General features: G+C 35.7%; 1 protein-coding gene across 14 annotated transcripts in view; it reads left to right on the top strand.

Moving 5' to 3' along the window:
• The window catches only part of COBLL1 (cordon-bleu WH2 repeat protein like 1), a 168,178-nt gene extending 153,306 nt beyond the window's left edge, over window positions 1-14,872 (top strand). For 10 of the 14 annotated variants that reach the window (XM_040475224.1, XM_040475222.1, XM_040475228.1 and 7 more), the window contains 3 exons: window positions 3,707-5,277; window positions 7,424-7,600; window positions 13,568-14,872. In XM_040475224.1, coding sequence (XP_040331158.1) covers window positions 3,707-5,277; window positions 7,424-7,600; window positions 13,568-13,654 — 1,835 coding nt within the window. In that variant the 3' untranslated portion in view covers window positions 13,655-14,872. The remainder of the gene's footprint in view (window positions 1-3,706; window positions 5,278-7,423; window positions 7,601-13,567) is intronic. The other 4 variants (XM_040475230.1, XM_040475233.1, XM_040475220.1 and 1 more) reach the window with 2 other exon arrangements.
• The last annotated feature ends 2,584 nt before the right edge of the window (window positions 14,873-17,456 follow it).

The following is a 17,456-nucleotide window of genomic DNA, read 5'->3' as shown; positions in this document are numbered from 1 at the left end:
AATGGTATTTTAAGAAAATATGAAGGAGTTGGCTGATGAATTCTCATAGTCCGGTCTGTTATATTAATATACAAAACTAGATGCAGATTTTTAGAAAACATAGGGTATATATATTCATATTTGGATAAAATGTGGATTATGCCAGCATCACAAACAGATGGGTAGATATATATTGTTTTACCTATGTGGTATGTGTTGGTTAATTTTTTTTTTTAACATTCGTTTTTGAGAGACAGAGACAGAGCATGAGTGGGGGAGGGGCAGGGAGAAGACGGGGAAACACAGAATCCGAAGCAGGCTCTGAGCTGTCAGCACAGAGCCTGACTCGGGGCTCAGAATCATGGACTGCGAGATCATGACCTGAGCTGAAGTCAGAGGCTTAACTAACTGAGACACCCAGGCGCATCATGTGTTGGTTAATTTGAATAAGTCTTTTTCCCCGTGGTCAGTACCATCCTGAGATAGAATACTGAGAAGTTCTAAAAGTATATAATTTCCCCTTCCTTTTCCTCTTGATTTAGTTTCTCACAGCATACACTATGATGGTCAGTAGAGTTTTTACTGAGAAATCATGCTGCTTCCTTGTTTTAAAAATGATCATCAAATCATTTTTGCTAAGATTTTGGCATCAAGTTAGTGCTAGGGTCACAGGTATATTTCTGTAATAATATTTTTCTGTTTGCATTTGATTTGCAATAACCTTGGTCAACTCTGGGTGGGTTCCCCCCCCCCATACTTTTTTTTAATTGAATTATATAGGGGACTTTTAAAATAATTTCTATTATCCTTAAAGGATAATAGATAAGTTTTAATATTTTCTTCCCTCTTTTTCACCTACTCTGTATATTTGTTTCAGTCATCCTTTTGTCAAATGACTTGTGTTGTAGATGTTGGTATCGGTTTTGAGTAGGGAGAGGACAGGATATTACAAAATCTACCTTTAACTTCTGGCTATCATTGTAAAATGGCCTAACCAGTCATTGACATTTGGTTAGTGTCATTATTAGTATGAGGATGGATTAGCTACTGAGTTCAGCAGTGATTCTAGGTTTCACGCCCTGTCATTGGTAATAATTGTGAGATTCTCAGGAGAAATTCAGAATTAAAAAGCAGTAAAGTAGGTGCGACCCACCAAAAATGTGAAAAATAGACATTTGGAGTTCTAAAAACAATTAGTTAGGGTTTGTTATAGGGAACTGAATTTACAATATATTTTTATGTTGATTTACTTTGTTTTGGAAAATATTTCTATTGTGTAACTGGACTATACCTATACTCACTGGATAATGAGCTACAATAAGAGAGAAAGAAATACATTTACATTCATTTCCTGGTGCCAGGGAACATTTCTTACATTCTTTTGTGCTCATAGCAGTGTTGACAATAGTACTTTTCATGTAGACGTTAAAAATACTTGTGAAGTAATTAAATAAGAACCTAGGTAGAAATGTGCCTTTTCAATGATTTTTAATCAAATGTGTTTTTACTCACAAAAGCTAATAATTATTAGTCTTTGAGAAGTCACTTGTATAGACAATAAATATTCTGATAATCAGTTGCATTTTTCAGGAAGAATAAAAATGAATTCCATTTAAAAATTAGCTATTTAATATAAGAACCTTGCAACATAATAGAAAATATTACTACCATGACCAAAAAATCATGCAATTAGGTAGGGTGTAAAAATATGAAGGTATTTTTTTAAGTTTATTTATTTATTTTGAGAGAGACAGTGGGAGGGCAGGCAAGAGAGAGGGAGAGAGAGAATCCCAAGCAGGCTCTGCGCTATTAGCTCAGAGCCTGACATAGGACTCAAACCTGCAAACCACAAGATCATGACCTGACTTGAAATAAAGAGTCAGATGCTTACCTGACTGAGCCACCCAGTCCCCCAATATATTTTTAAAAGTTGTTCTGTTGGTGGGAATGCAAACTGGTGCGGCCACTCTGGAAAACAGTGTGGAGGTTCCTCAAAAAATTAAAAACAGACCTACCCTATGACCCAGCAATAGCACTGCTAGGAATTTACCCAAGGGATACAGGAGTGCTGATGCATAGGGTTGATGGGGGGTGGGAGGGAGGGGAAAGTGGGTGATGGGCATTGAGGAGGGCACCCACTGGGATGAGTACTGGGTGTTGTATGGAAACCAATTCGACAATAAATTTCATATAAAAATTTTTTTAAAAGTAAATAAAAGTTGTGTGTATACAGGAGTGGCTGCATGGCTCAGTCGATTAAGCGTCCAGCTCTTGGTTTCATCTCAGGTCATGATCTCACAGTTTGTAAGTTCAAGCCCCATATCGGGCTCTGTGTTGACAGTTTGGAGGCTGCTTGGAATTCTCTCTCTCTCCCTCTCCCTCTGCCCCTCTGCCCTTCCCCACCCCTCATACATAAATAAACTTAGAAAGTATACAAATTTACCTGGCAACATGATATTTTTTTTTGCATGCATATTTTTCTTTTTTAACAGAACTATTCAGAATAGCTTATGACATTTTAGGCAGTGAAATTGTTCATTATCTTACAAGTAAAAGTGAGTGATGATACAACTCTAGAGAAATACTTGACATCCTTTCACGATTTGACTCCCAGGGCTCACATTTCACTTGTGCTGTATGAACTGCTGCCCTATCTGGAAGGGGAAGCCACTAAGGATTTTGAAGATGAGGGTTAGTCGGTCATTCAGAAGCAATGATTCTTCTGGGCATTTGACTACAGGAGCCCAGTATATAAATCACTTCCCTGAGGACCAGAACACATAGCACACACCCATAAACCTGTGTTTCCTTCCAGATGCCTCATTCCAATTCTTTGCCATCGTGTTGCTGGCTGGCAACTGTTGCTTGTTAACCTAGACACTGGCAAGTGATTTTTGCTTTCAGGAGATCTGAATTAGAATTAAGAGGAAAAGTAGTGCAGGGGAGAGAGAGGCTGCTTTCTCTACTGGGACTCTGACATGAGAATTTTTCTCAGAGAAAAATCAGAGCGCACGTGATTATTTTTCTGTAGTTGAAATCACCCATATTATGACTGAAAACAAAATCTTTATCAAGGATGCCTAATTACCAAGACAGTCAACTGAGAATTTGTTTTTACTTCAACTCTTAAAGGTAATGTTACTATTGTTTGCCTTAATTAAAACTGATAACATTCACTGGGCTTGTTTCCCTTTTGATGTAAGGCGTGAAATAGAAATACACTAGGGGTTATAGAAAAGACAGAATCAAAATAGGAAAAAAAAAAAAAAGGAAAAACATCTTGGAATTTGTCAATTTCTATTGTCATTCTTAACATTAACTGAAATAGGAAGTCTACCTATCAGGAGAAACGTAGCTATCTTCCATGGACTGCTTGTTCTGGGCAATATCGTCTCCTATTTGGCATGTTATATTAATGCCATATAAAATATAATACAAGTTTTTACCTTTTTACATCTGAGCAAACTGAGGCTCAAAGGGGTTAGGTCACATGCTGAGGCCACACAGACTGTAGTCAGTCAAGCCGGGTTCTAGCCTCTGATTTCTATGATACCAAAGCCCATGATTTTCCTTCCTAATGCTATTACTTGATTTTGTATAATTAGCTGAAAATTACCTGTAGAATCCAAACCAACCTACTTCAGTTTGGGGGAGGCAGACATTGAAAACTTGAGTTTTTTTTCTAGTTTTTTCATACATTTCACTTGACAATATTTTTTTCCCTTAGTAGATCAAAATGAAATAATTGTCATTCCAACGGACACAGAAAAGAATATGAAAAATGGAGTGAGGATAACAGAAATCAATGTGGGAGGTGTTGCCAAAGATAACAGTGTGGACATGGGAGCTGACAGACTATCAAACTATCAGGCACATAAAACTGATACTGCTGAAAGTTACAAGGAAAATCATCTAGCTCCATCATTAGTAGCAGGCCAAAAACTGAATCAACCCTGTGAGGAAAAGACAAAAATGCAAGATGCGGCGATTCAGACAAACCCTTCCTCTGACAGTTTTGAGGGGAATCACCAAGGTCATCATTTGTCTAATTTCAAAGTTAATGAAAGTGTGCAAACTCCAAGTAACGATAAATCAACTCAACCCTCATCTCTAAGTCCCCAAGATTCTGCTGTAGATGCCTCAAGGAAATTCAGGAGTCAGGGCCCCCTAAACGTACATTCAGAGAATCAACTCACCATAAAAGATCCAGTTTGTGCACGTGGTAATGATGGCCTTTTGCCTTCTGTAGATGGGATTGATAAAAACTCAACTATTTCAAAGAATTATCCACTTTATAGACAAGACTATGATCCCAAGCCAAAACCTTCAAATGAAATCACAAGAGAGTACATACCCAAAATTGGAATGACTACTTATAAAATAGTGCCTCCCAAGACCCTGGAGATACTGAAAAATTCGGAATCAGAAACCACTGGGTATAAAGATGATCACGAGATCCATACTTTAGGAAAAAAGCACACTGGTGAATATGTGAAAGAAACTGCAATCCAAACAGAAGATCTTGTTATTTCCGACAACCCAAAGGAGCCAAAGGCAGACCTTAAACTACAGCCGAGCCCAAGAACAGAGCATCAGGTCCATGGCGTGGAGAACTCACCCTGCATTGCCATGGGGAGTCCTCTGAAACCTACTCCCAGAATGACAAGGGACACTGGCACAGCTCCTTTCGTGCCAAATTTGGAAGATATAAACAATATTTTGGAGTCAAAACTTAAATCTCGGGTTTCAAATCCCCAGACCAAACCAAGTTCTTTTTTCCTACAGATGCAAAAAAGAGTTTCAGGTCACTATGTGACATCTGCAGCTGCCAAAGGTGTCCATGTGGCCCCTAACCCTACTCCGAAAGAACTAATAAAGAAAGAGGGGGAAAGGGAAGTGATACCTCCTCCAGAACAAACTCTTTCTCCTTTAAGTAAAACAACTCCATCTCCTCCACAGCCCCAGATTAAAAATGCTGATGATAACATCAGCAACCAGAAGCCTACTGAAACCCCTCCACCTCCCATAGCCCCGAGACCTGTTCCTCTTCCTGCGAATCAATTAGCTGCACTAAATCTGAAGACTTTGAAAACTTTTGGTGCACCGAGACCTTACTCGAGCTCTGCTCCCTCACCCTTTGCCCTCGCTGTAGTGAAACGGTCACAGTCTCTCAGCAAAGTGCGCACAGTGTCATGCAGTGAGGGTGCAGCTGCCCGACCTCCACCTGACACAGAAGAAGGGAAGGCTCCTTCTGTAAATAAATTTGTGGGCATCCCACAACTACTTGTGAGTGATAAGGTAATGTGACCTTTTTAAAAATCAGAGGTTCTTATACAACGTGGTTTAAATGGGGGTTAACAAGCATGTTGTATATTTGTGTGTTACTTAACTCTGAATTCATATTAATCCAATGGCAAGCTACCATAGGGAATAAAGAGTAAAAATACATAACATCTGATTATTTACTCTCAGAATTATTATAATTCGTATAACTTGATTGGGTATTACTATACGGTCATTAAATGATTGTATCATTAGGAAATATTTTAATTTATTTTTTAAATTTTTTATTAAAATTTGTTTTAATGTTTATTTGTGAGAGAGAGAGAGAGAGAGAGAGAGAGAGAACACAAGTGGGGGAGGGGCAGAGAGAGGAGACACAGAATCCGATGCAGGTTCCAGGCTCTTAGCTGTCAGCACAGAGCCCAACGCGGGGCTTGAACTCACAAACCATGAGATCATGATGATCTGAGCGATCTTAGCCGAAGTCAGATGCTTAACCAACTGAGCCACCCAGGTGCCCCTATTTTAATTTAAATTTTCTTTGCCATACATTTGTATATTGTACTAGTTTATACTTCTGATTCTATTTTCCTGTGTTTTGCTTATCTCAAGTTGTTTATTACTTTTCTGGATGTTCTGGTTTATTTTCTACTCTACTTCTACATAATAGCAAAATAGTTTTAATTATATAGAAACATAAGCAGTAAAGACTAGTTAATATAACCAGATACTTCTCAACTATACATTTTCTATCACATATATTCAACCTTAGTTACCAAACATTGACATATATAAATAATTTAAATTGAAACCAGAATTTTCAATCTCAAAATGTAATTTTCTTAATTTCACATTTTTGTTAATTCAGTGTTAACTTTTCCAGTTATATGTATGTTGACTAAAATATCATTTAACCATTATCTAACCTTAATAATTTACATAAAAGGGCATTTATTTACTTAGTGTTTGGTCAACTAAGTGTTATAATTTGCTAGATTCAAATAATATAGTCAAAGGAAAGGATGAAATTTATAGTATGAATTATGATAATCCCCATGCAATTTTTAAAAAATATTTTGTGTACTTTTACCCTGATACTGTTTAAAGAATACTTTCAGATTTGTGTGACAGTTCCAGAAGTATTTTATATTACTTTTTCAAACATTCGTAGAGTAACAGAACATTAACCATATTGCCAAGTAAAGATTTTTCCATAATTTCAAAGCAGTATTCATCTTGAAGACTATTTCTTCATGTATTTTACATTTATGTTTCTTATCTTTGATATAATGTCAGGAAGAGATGTATGATGTAGAGATTAATTCTCTACTTGGGAACAAAGCCTGCGTTTCTTCCTGGAATGCAATACCATTCCTAAACAACAGAGCTTGATTTAGATAATACAGTTTTTGAGTCATTGCCTAAGCTCTGTTTAGCTCATCTTTTGTAAAGATATTTGGCAGTTTAAAAAAGACATTTTTAAGATTATTTGATAATAGTTCCCAGTTAAATTGGTTATTAAATATCTTGCCTAAGAAGTTTAATTAAATTTTGATTCTTAAATTTGGAAATTCCTAATGTTTTTTAGTCCATGGGCAAAATAAAGAAAACACAGTCATCACTTAGCCCCTGTGACTTCCATTAACACAAAATAAGCTATTACATGTAGCATGGTCCTTAATATTCTTTTATTAGAAGCTATGTTAGATTCAACCAATATAAAATTGTCAATTTGTCCATTCTGTTCTGTCAAAAATGATAATTTAAAAACCTAATATTTTGTAACTTTAAAAATGTGTTATTTTTTTAGCCTATGGAATTTTTTTTTTTCTTATTATTTGGCTCTTCTGGCCAACTCCATTGGCAAAAATCAGCATTATTTGACCTAGGGACAGTAAAATTACTAGTGTATTCGTAAAACAAAGAGAGGTACCACTTTTCTTCCTTAGCCTCATAAGTTGAAGAGAAGGGAAGGTAATACCCTCATCTTCCAACTGAGCTCGGGCAGCAGAGATAACTCACTGGGGAAGGAAACAGAACTATGTCTAAAACACCAGTGTGGCAAATAGTGATTCTTTAAAAATACACTGATGATGAATTTTTTTTCATGGCCCACTGTTCAGTTGGTATTCATATAAATATTTTGCACTTATTTTTATAGGGAAATAACTCTGCACATAATGAACAGAATTCCCAAATACCATCTCCAACTGACTGCCCATCATTCATTCTTAAGAGACAAAGTTCTTTAACATTCCAAAGCTCTGACCCAGAACAGATCCGACAGAGTTTGCTCACTGCAATCCGTTCTGGAGAGGCTGCTGCCAAATTGAAAAGGGTAAGTTTTCTTTATCAGATGGGTGACAGTGGGTTTATTTTCAACATTGTCAAACTAATACTTAGGGGAAATTGTTTTCTGGCTCTTGCATCTGAATAGGGAGGATGCCAGAAGTTGCTCTTTGATGTCAAGGGTCATTTTTAAAGTATAAGCTGAAAGAGTCCAGAGTCTTACACATACTTAAAAATATGTCCGGTCTATTTTCCACAACATGGGCCAGGTGCAGAACATGGGGTTTGCTCATTATTATATAACTATATATAGAAAGTACCCTGGACTCTTATTTTAATAAATTGTATTAGCATAGCAAGAAAAATTCTTTGAGAAAGAAAATCCCTCCGTATTCCAGAAAAGCCTCACTAGCAATAGGAACGTGCAAGTTTTCAGTCCTGGCTCCCACGATGATCAAAGTCAACTACCATATGTGGGAGAATGAGGGGGCGGGGGGGCAGGTGGCTTTATAGGTTAAAAAATGTAGGGAAAATCTAGGGAATTTAGATGACACCGAAGGCAGGAAGTCTAGTCTAATAAGGCCCTGCCAAAGTGGCCAGCTCCTCCTTACGGAGATGTAGGAGAACTTCAGGAAGGGAGGTATGCTTCTTTTGGGGAGCAAATGCCAAAAAAATGTCACAGGGAATTATTTAGAGGTGAGTTTCCTCCCTCTGTTGCTTTCATCCACTCAAAGAAGTCCTACGTGGTGAAGCCTGGAGCCTGGCATCAAAACTTGGACTTCCCAGAGGCTGTAGTCTCCCTAAATGTCTTTCTTGTTCTCCCCTTAGTTGTCTTGGTTGCAAGTTCCTCAACACTCAAGACAAGAAAAGTACTCATTATTCTCCTGACTCCCTAGGCATTTCGTTTTGTGAATTCCTTCTCTAATCATTTTAGAGGCTATTTAGAGAAGAGTAAGAGACTTGTTGAGCAAAGCACTGAGCTCAACAGAAATAAAATCTGCGAAGGGACAGGAATGCTGCAAGGAGAGAAGGAAAAGGGGAGGGCATCTCGGGCACATCTCCAAGGCCAGCCCTGTCTGCGCTCACCATTTTCCTCAGTGTGTTTCAGTGGAGCCATGAGTGACGGCTGTTTTCATGGAGGGCTTGGCGCTCCCGTCTCGGCAAACAAGGAGACAGGGCAAAATATTGCCTGCTGTCAGGAGTGGAGGAAACACGAAGGAATAATTCAGGAGATTAGGTTTGAATTTTGTCAAGTATTTGCAGAATCTGAATTCAGGTGCCAGGCAGAAAAAAAAAAAAAAAAAAAAGTTGGTGGTTTTGAGTACTGAAACTGGTATTTCACAGGTCACGACATTTATATTTTTGTGAGGAAATATGCCCACGCAAATAAACTGTACATCTTCACTTAAGAAAATAGTTCTCTTTCTAATCTTGTAAATTAAGGTTCAGTTTCAAGTCAGTCACTTCTGATCTAAAGCTTTCTCAATTCTGGGCGCCTGGGTGACTCAGTTGGTAAGGCATCCGACTTCAGCTCAGGTCATGATCTCGCGGTTTGTTAGTGTGAGCCCCACGTAGGACCTTGTGTTGAGAGCTCTGGAGCCTGCTTCCAATTCTGTGTCTCCCTTTCTCTCTGTCCCTCCCCTGCTCATGTGCACGCGTGTGGTCCCTCGCTCTCTCGCTCTCTCAAAAAGAAATAAGCGTTAAAAAAATGTAAAGCTTTCTCAGTTCAATAAACTTGATAAGCATTTTTTAAGCACAAAAGTACTAAACATTGTCCTAGATGCCGGGGATACAAAAATGAATGAAACGAAGCCTCTGCCTTCTGGGTGTTCACAGCCTGGGACTGAGAAGCAGTGGCACATCAGGTCCACAGGAGAACCAAGTAGCTAGACAGAACATAACTGCAGTGCCTTTTCCTAAGTCCGTGGATAATAGTAATCAGTTCCAATGGACTCATTGCAGAAAAGAGTGCATTAAGTTGGGAATGTCTTTTAGGCCAACAGAACTGTACAGGCAAGCAGCTGTGTGCTTGGTGATACGGGCTCTAAATTGGCAGTCTCTTCACTTATAAAACTCTCCTTGCTTCCAGAATGAGCTGGATGTGAATCAGCATAGAAAGCAGGCTCTAAATGATGATCCTATAATTGTATCCTGTTTATAAGTCATTACTTGAGGTTCCATCAAGTCTAAATTTTATCTCTCTCAGTAGGAGATTATCAATAGCCCTGAGTCTTTGTAGTGCCAGTTCCCGAATTTTGTTTAATGAAAATTCCTTACATAATCAATTTTTTTTTTTTTTGCACTAAAAATGAACACAGGGTCTAGTAAAGGTCATGGAACTGACACACTATGATCAGTATTTTCACTTCTAATTATACCCTAAAAAGGTGTGTGTTGTGTACCAGGACACATTTATAAGAATATTCATGAAATATTGTTTGTAATAGCTCTAAGTAAATATAACATTAATATCCAAAAGCAGAATAAACAATATATTTAAAGAATGGATTATCAAACAGCAGTAAGTTGGGCAAAGTACACCTAAACACAACAGGGTAAAGACCTATAAAAATGTCTATGTGTAAAGTTTGACGGCATGCAAAACTAAATTATATTATTTAACGATGCATGCGTAGGTGGCAATTATTTTTAAAAGCAAGGAAGTAATTATAAAAATCATGATAGGGTTACTTCCACAGGGAGAGAAAAGGCTTTGCTGGGGTTTGTAGGAGAAGGACAGGCAACACAATTTAAGAGGAAACTAAAAAACTAAGTAATCGAGATAAATGTTATCTTAATGCAAGATTTTTTAAACGTCTAAATGAAAGCAAAAACCTGTGATAAAGAAAATGTCAACATTTTAAATAAAGACAAGATCAGTAGAGAGCTGGAGTTATTCTCTTGGCCTGAGTGGTGGATTATATATACGTTTGTGTTTGTTTCCATCAGGTTGTTTATTTAAGTTCAGTGCACTCTCCTGTACATGTATTGTATTTCAAAAAATATATTGCAAAAGGAAGTAAAAATGGACACCAAAAGGCTCTGATTCCTTGTGATCTTTGCTTAAGTCCCATATTTCTATCCTGTACTGAACATTTCTCCTGGTTTGTTTTAAATTCTAACATTTCTTTTATAGAACAACAGTTATAGTGCCAAATAAAATCTTCAGTGATTTTGACAGTGGGCTTAGATTGTTCATCAGAAAATTGGCTCCAGGTTTGCCTATATTTTGGCACCCAAATGTTCAGTTTAACTCCAGGTACCAACCTGCCTTATGGCTCTGGTTCATACCCGAATAATTAACCTTCATTATAATAATTGGTTCACATTAGAACAATTATCTAGTTGATTGCTCTAGTGTAAATGTAGTCATGAACATGCCATGGTTTTTTTTTCATATTAAGATTTTTTTCCACACCTTACCCCTCTTTGACCCCCATGTAGTCACAGAATTGTCTTGTCTTCCTAGTTTTAATAAATCTAGTTTACTGTTTTATAAAATGTATTTGGCATAAAGATTTATATGTGAATCAGCAGATTGTTTTCAGAGAATATGAGATTAAGTAAACTATGATCCTTTACTTGTGTTGATACAAGAACTTTCTGGCTACTTTTGGTTCCTGTTGATGCTTCAGCTACTAAAGGTTATTACACTATTACAAGTAGAATATACGTTTATGAAAATAAAGTGACAAATGGTATTTAGTAGTTGATATTAACCATTTCCTCAGAATGTAAAATTTATCTTTGGCTCCATAAAAACCTGGAAGGAAGAAAGAAGCCAGATAAGTCACCCAGAACTTATGGGATAAGTCGCCCAGAACTTACTGGCATTTTTATTTGTTTAATTGGTCTGCTTTTTACTCATACTTCCTTGTTTGGAATTTGTACAATCCGAGGGCTTCAGGTTGGCAGTTCTTTCCATATATATTAATAAATGACAGTTTTATAGCAAATGTTCCTTACAAGAATAAGAAAACTACAAGAATATTCCTGATATTCTTTAAACTTAAAGTTGAGACAGTCAAATAGTAGATGCTCATATTAGTAAATTCTTTAATGCTCATATTAGTAAATTCTTTAATGTTTAAAATTTTTTAATTTTAAAAAATATCTTTATCGTAGGTGTCATATGTTCATTATTCAAAAAATTCAAGCAACACTCTTTCACTTTATAAATGTTTATAAAAAGCTATTGTATTCCATTCAAGAAATATTCATTGATCTATACCGTGCCAGGCACTAAAATAAACATGCGTATAATGTGGCATTAAAATAGTCAAGGTTTCTGACCACACAGAATTTATAGACTAGTCTATAATGTCGTTTCATGCTTGAAAGTTTAGTATACAAATTTTTAAATATCAAATGAAATACCGTTTCCCCTTAAAATAATTGCTCGTGATAGATTAAAGTGAAACCTTCCAGGCCACTTTTTAGTATATAAACATATTTAATTTTTCTGTACAAAAATAAACTCCTCTGTAAACCATTCATAAATATCTCTTTGATGTTTTCCATCTTATTACACATACACACTATTCTTTTACAGACTATGGAGTATTTGACTATATGAATGAACCATAGTTTATTTGCTCCTTGTTGGTGTACATTTCACTAGATTCTAGTTTCTCCACTCTATAAATGGTGCTACAGTAAACATCTTTTATCTGTATTAGGGTCATTGGTATGTTTTTTAAATGCTTAAAATTTGTCTCTTTTTCTTACAAGGAATTATGACCACTGCAAATTTGGCAATAATTACAAAAATAATCCCTACACACTGAAACTTTTCGTGCCAAAGTTACATAATGAAAGGTCATTACCTGTTTGTTGGCTATATTTGGAAAGGAACCCCACGTGAACACTAAACAAGGTGCAGGAGTTTTCCTTCCCCTGGTGGCAACTTTTCTTTTAGCTGTTTTAGTGTCAACCACTCTACTCCATCCTGGATTCATTGTGAAGAAAGTTGATTCGTTTCGATTACCAATCTTTGTTTTAGTAAAAGGCCATGAATGAAGCACTAGGAAATCAAATCCAAACTGAATTTGCCCATTTTATTTTCCCTTTCAGGAACTTACTCTGATGCAAGGCAGAATCTGTGGCCTTTTGTACTCCAGTTCTCTTGTGATAATGTTTGGTTAAGAATCTATTCAAATTATAACTAGACATTAACCATTTTTTAAAATTATAACTAGACATTAACCATTTTTTAAAAAACCATTTTAAAATTAAAACCATTTTAAAAGTATTGTCATATTTTATGTATAATATTTCAAAATATTATACCTATTTACTATCCAGAATCCAGATGATTTTTTAAAACATTCTTCTAAATGTTAGAATTTCAAGCTATTTAGGAAATTCTTAGTGAATTTCATTCACTTACCATTTGTAAATAGGAGACTTTGCCATAGAATCTTGGAATTTCGGAGTTTATTTATTGGGAGGAAGAAAACTACTTTTCATTCTGCAATTGTTTTGACATAACACTCTTAGATTTGACTTTTTTAGCCCTTCAAATGACAGCATTTTAAAAACCAAAGCTGTATTTTCTTATAAACAAGGAGTACCTGGGGAGGGGAACGTCAAGTTAATATATACCATCAATACAAAAATTCTTTGTTTTGTGGAATTCGCTTTATTTTTCTACATTTTCCAAGGCAGCTTTGAGGAGCCAGAATTAACCTAGCAAAAAATGCTCTTCAACAGCTTGGCCTGCAGTCTGTTTGTGCTCTTGTCCTTTGAGTTGATTTGGTAATTTTGTGAAGGCTAAGATGTGTTAATGGATTATTTAACTTGTTTGTTGTGGAAATAAAAACTCTCTCATTTTTAATTTTATGGTAGAGTGAACATTTATTCTTAATCATTTGTGATTTATTGAGTACGGAACACTAAATATTATCGCTTACAATTATATAGAAGTTCAAAAGTGGTAATTGTTGAAAACTGAAAATTAGATAGCTGTGCCATTTTCACTTGATGGGTGCAAACTGTGCTTCTTTCTTTCTCTTAGGTTACTGTTCCATCAAATACAATATCTGTGAATGGAAGGTCAAGACTCAGCCATTCCATGTCCCCTGATGCCCAGGATGGCCATTAAATGTGCCCTGTCACAATGCACTTCACCACCTCTGTTTCACAGAACAATGTCATGCTGATGGAGAATGTTGGCCAATGTATATCCAGATGTACACTAATATATTGTCTATTAAAGTGTAAGAATTTGTGCTGTGGCTTTTAATGCCAAAAGAAGAATTACAGAATTTATAAGTTATAATATTTTGGGCCTTTTTTTTTTTTTTTTTGCCTTAAAAGCTGACTATGCTGCTTTAGAACTTTAAGACAAGGTGTTAATGACTTTCATTTTTCTCAAATGAGACTTCGTCGCCTTTTGTGGATTTCACTTACTGACACATTCTCTACAATGGTGACTTAGACAAAAGAATAAATTAAGATTCATAGACTTGTATTTGTGTGACACATAAAAAGGTAGGCAAATGTAGATCTGACATTTGCTGCCTCAATGTTACAGTTTAATTGGAATTGTTTATAAGTTATATTAAAGTGTATTTTGGCTGAAAGTATGATCTAGAGATCTAAGAATATCAAATAAGTATATTTGGTTCGACAGTTCATTTAAATGATGAATCACTTAGTGTGCAAGCCTTATCTTGTGTGTTCTTTATGTAATTACAAAATCAATGTCAAATTTATGGGAAGCTTATAATATTTTAATATTTTATTAACATGGAACATTTGTTTTTTTAATCTTTAGAACTTAAATTGCACAAGGAACATTTTAAATATTTTTTTTGTATATAATCATGACATTGTTGTCACACAGATATATTTTATGTGCCAGAAGCCTTAGAAATCTTATGAAAATGTTGGTCTATATTGACAGTTATTTCACATTTGATATGTAGTGAGGAATAGGGGTTAGTATATGTCCATATTGGAGAACTTCAAAGACTACTTGGAGGTTCCAGAAATCTTTGTTTTAATTAAAATAAAATGATAAAGTCATTATGTAGTTCAGATGCTAATATTCTAAATAATATATATATATATATATACATTAAAGCTAAAACTATTAAGCCAAACAATGCCTAATTTGTTGGCTTATAACTGTATTGGGGTCTAGAGCTCATTCATGTTCTAGTCCTACTTTAAGAATCTAATTGCTCATTTATTCTCAAAGCTTTGTCAAACACGTTGATGTTAAGTTGGTTTTCACTAAATTAGCTCTTGGGATGTCTGCCTCTTTGGACGATATGTTGATTTTTTCAATGTTTAATAAAAGCAAGTTATATGTTTGGTTTGTGTCAACCAGCATATTTATGAATTTCACCTGACAACCATATCTTTATCAGCCAGTAAACAAGTCACAGTAAAACCTATCATTCACCAGGGCTCTCTAGTGTACATGTGAGCCCATTCAAACTCCAAAGTGCACAATCTAAGCATCTAACATGCTTAGACTAGTTCCTGATACATGGCAGATACACATTAAATGTTAAATGTTACTGTTATTTCCTTAAATCGGACTTGAAGAGACCCTAATATATGGAAACTTATGTTATTATAAACCAGTAGGGAAAGGAGTGACTTTTTAAAAAATTGTTTGATTATCCACTTGGAAAAAAATTAATTTGGATCCCTACTTCAAATCATAAACAAGTATATTTGAGTTAGATTAAAGATGACTTTTAAAACTAATATTTTAAAACTTAAGTGAATATATTCAACATTTTTTCAGACCTTAGCATGGGAAAAGTTATTTAAATAAGACACAAAGGGACATTCGTAAAAGATGTAAATTTAAATATATTAAAATTTAAGGCACGTGCACATTAAGTACTATAAAAGTGAAAACATAAGCCACAAGAATGTTAATATATATATTATATATATAATATATGTTATAAAAATTCCTAAATCTCATGAAATACTACAATAGAAATATGCACATGCTGCAAAAACAAAAATATTTCTAAATTTTTTTAATGTTTATTTTTGAGAGAGAGAGAGAGAGAGAGAGAGAGAGAGAGGCAGAGTGAGAGCGGGGGAAGGACAGAGAGAGACAGAGACACAGAATCCGAAGCAGGCTTCAGCCTCTGAGCTGTCAGCATAAAGCCCAATGCGGGGCTTGAACTCACGAGCTGTGAGATCGTGACCTGAGCCAAAGTTGGACACTTCACCGAGTGAGCCACACAGGTGCCCCCACGAAAGGTAGATTTCTTAAAAGAGTGAATCTGAAAGGCCAGAAACATATGGGAAAAATACTGTTCACTACTCAAGGAAGTTTTAGTTAAAAACATAAGGATGTACTGTATCACACCCATCAAATTAGCAACAATGTAAGTTTCAAAATAGCAAGTGTTGTCAAGGACAGCAAAGCAGTGGAACTCTCGCTGTTGGTGGGAAAATACACTGGCACAACCATCAAATTTACCATAGCGAATAAAGACTTATTACCATGTTACCTTTAAAAAGTACTTATGCATGTGCATAAGGAGACATGAACAAAAATGGTCATGGCAGCCTTGCGTATAACAGCTGAGGGGAGTCCCAACTGGCACTCAACATTGATCGTACATTCATATGATAGCCTTCTGTACAACAGTCAAAATGTGCAAACCAGAGTTATGCATGTCAACATGGATGCTGCTCAAAAATGAGCAAGAGAAGCAGGTTGTGGAGCACTGCATGTTTTCTGATACGAGTTATATGCAAAATGATAACCGTATATTACAGCTGTATGCATAGAAAAAAATACACAGTTTTGCTGGTCGGTACCAAGAAATGAGTGCTGGGTTGGGGAGATTTACAGGTGTCATCAATTGTGTTTGTAGTGTTTTATTTTATAAACTGCAGTTTGAAAACAAGTACATTTGACCCTTGAATAACATGGGGATTCGGAGAGCCAATCCCCCACACAGTCGAAAATCCACATGTAACTCTGGGCTCCCTCAAATCTTCATAGCCTGCTGTTGACTGGAAGCCTCACTGATAACATAAACAGTTGATTAACTCGTATTTTGTATGTTAGATGTATTATATACTGTAATTTTACAATAAAGCCAAAGAAAAGAAAATGTTACTAAGAAAAGCGTAAGGAAGAGAATACGTTTTACAGTACTATACTGATAAAAATCCACATAAGAGTGGGCCCAAGCAATTCAAACCCATTTGTCAAGGGTCAACTGTACTTTTATGACTCCAGATTTTAGCATACTTGAAGAAGTTCATAATTAAAATATTTGTTAAAGATCACATAGTACTTAAGGGGCTATATGTATGAACCATTAATACACTTACATTCTGAAAAGACGGCATTATCCACACCGTTTCAGGAGAAAAACATGCTCACCTCTCTACTTGATTGGGAAAGAAATTTGAGACAGGTAATTTTCACCAGCCATATCCTCAAGTAATAGCAGAAGTAAGATACAGAAACCAATTTGAAACCAATTTTCTAGTTTCATATTTAATGTTGGGCACCTAGGCATTTTGCTTTTGCTTTCCCCAATCAGGCTATTTCTTTATACTACATATTTTTAAATTATCCACATTCTACATAAATCATAGGATACAAAATGAAATACTCTCGTCTCTGCTCCAGCATCCCACTCCCCTCTCCAGAGATAACCACTGTTAATGTTTTGATATAAATCCCTCTATAGACACATTTGCATCCAATACGTTTATACCCAATACAGATGGGTGTATTTATACCCGATACATATATTTATATCAAATACATTCATGCTTTTGTTTTTGTTTTTGTTTTTTTGTTTTTTTTCTTGTCATTACTGTTTTCAGCATTAAAAAGGCCCTCTAATACCATTTAGCAAGTTCCCTTTTACATCAGCAGAGTTCTGGAAGAAATGTTTGCACAC

The sequence above is a fragment of the Herpailurus yagouaroundi genome, unplaced genomic scaffold (assembly GCF_014898765.1).
Source record: "Herpailurus yagouaroundi ecotype Mexico unplaced genomic scaffold, PumYag 140, whole genome shotgun sequence".
In the NCBI taxonomy this organism is placed as follows: domain Eukaryota; kingdom Metazoa; phylum Chordata; class Mammalia; order Carnivora; family Felidae; genus Herpailurus; species Herpailurus yagouaroundi.
This window is presented reverse-complemented; position numbering and strand designations above follow the sequence as displayed.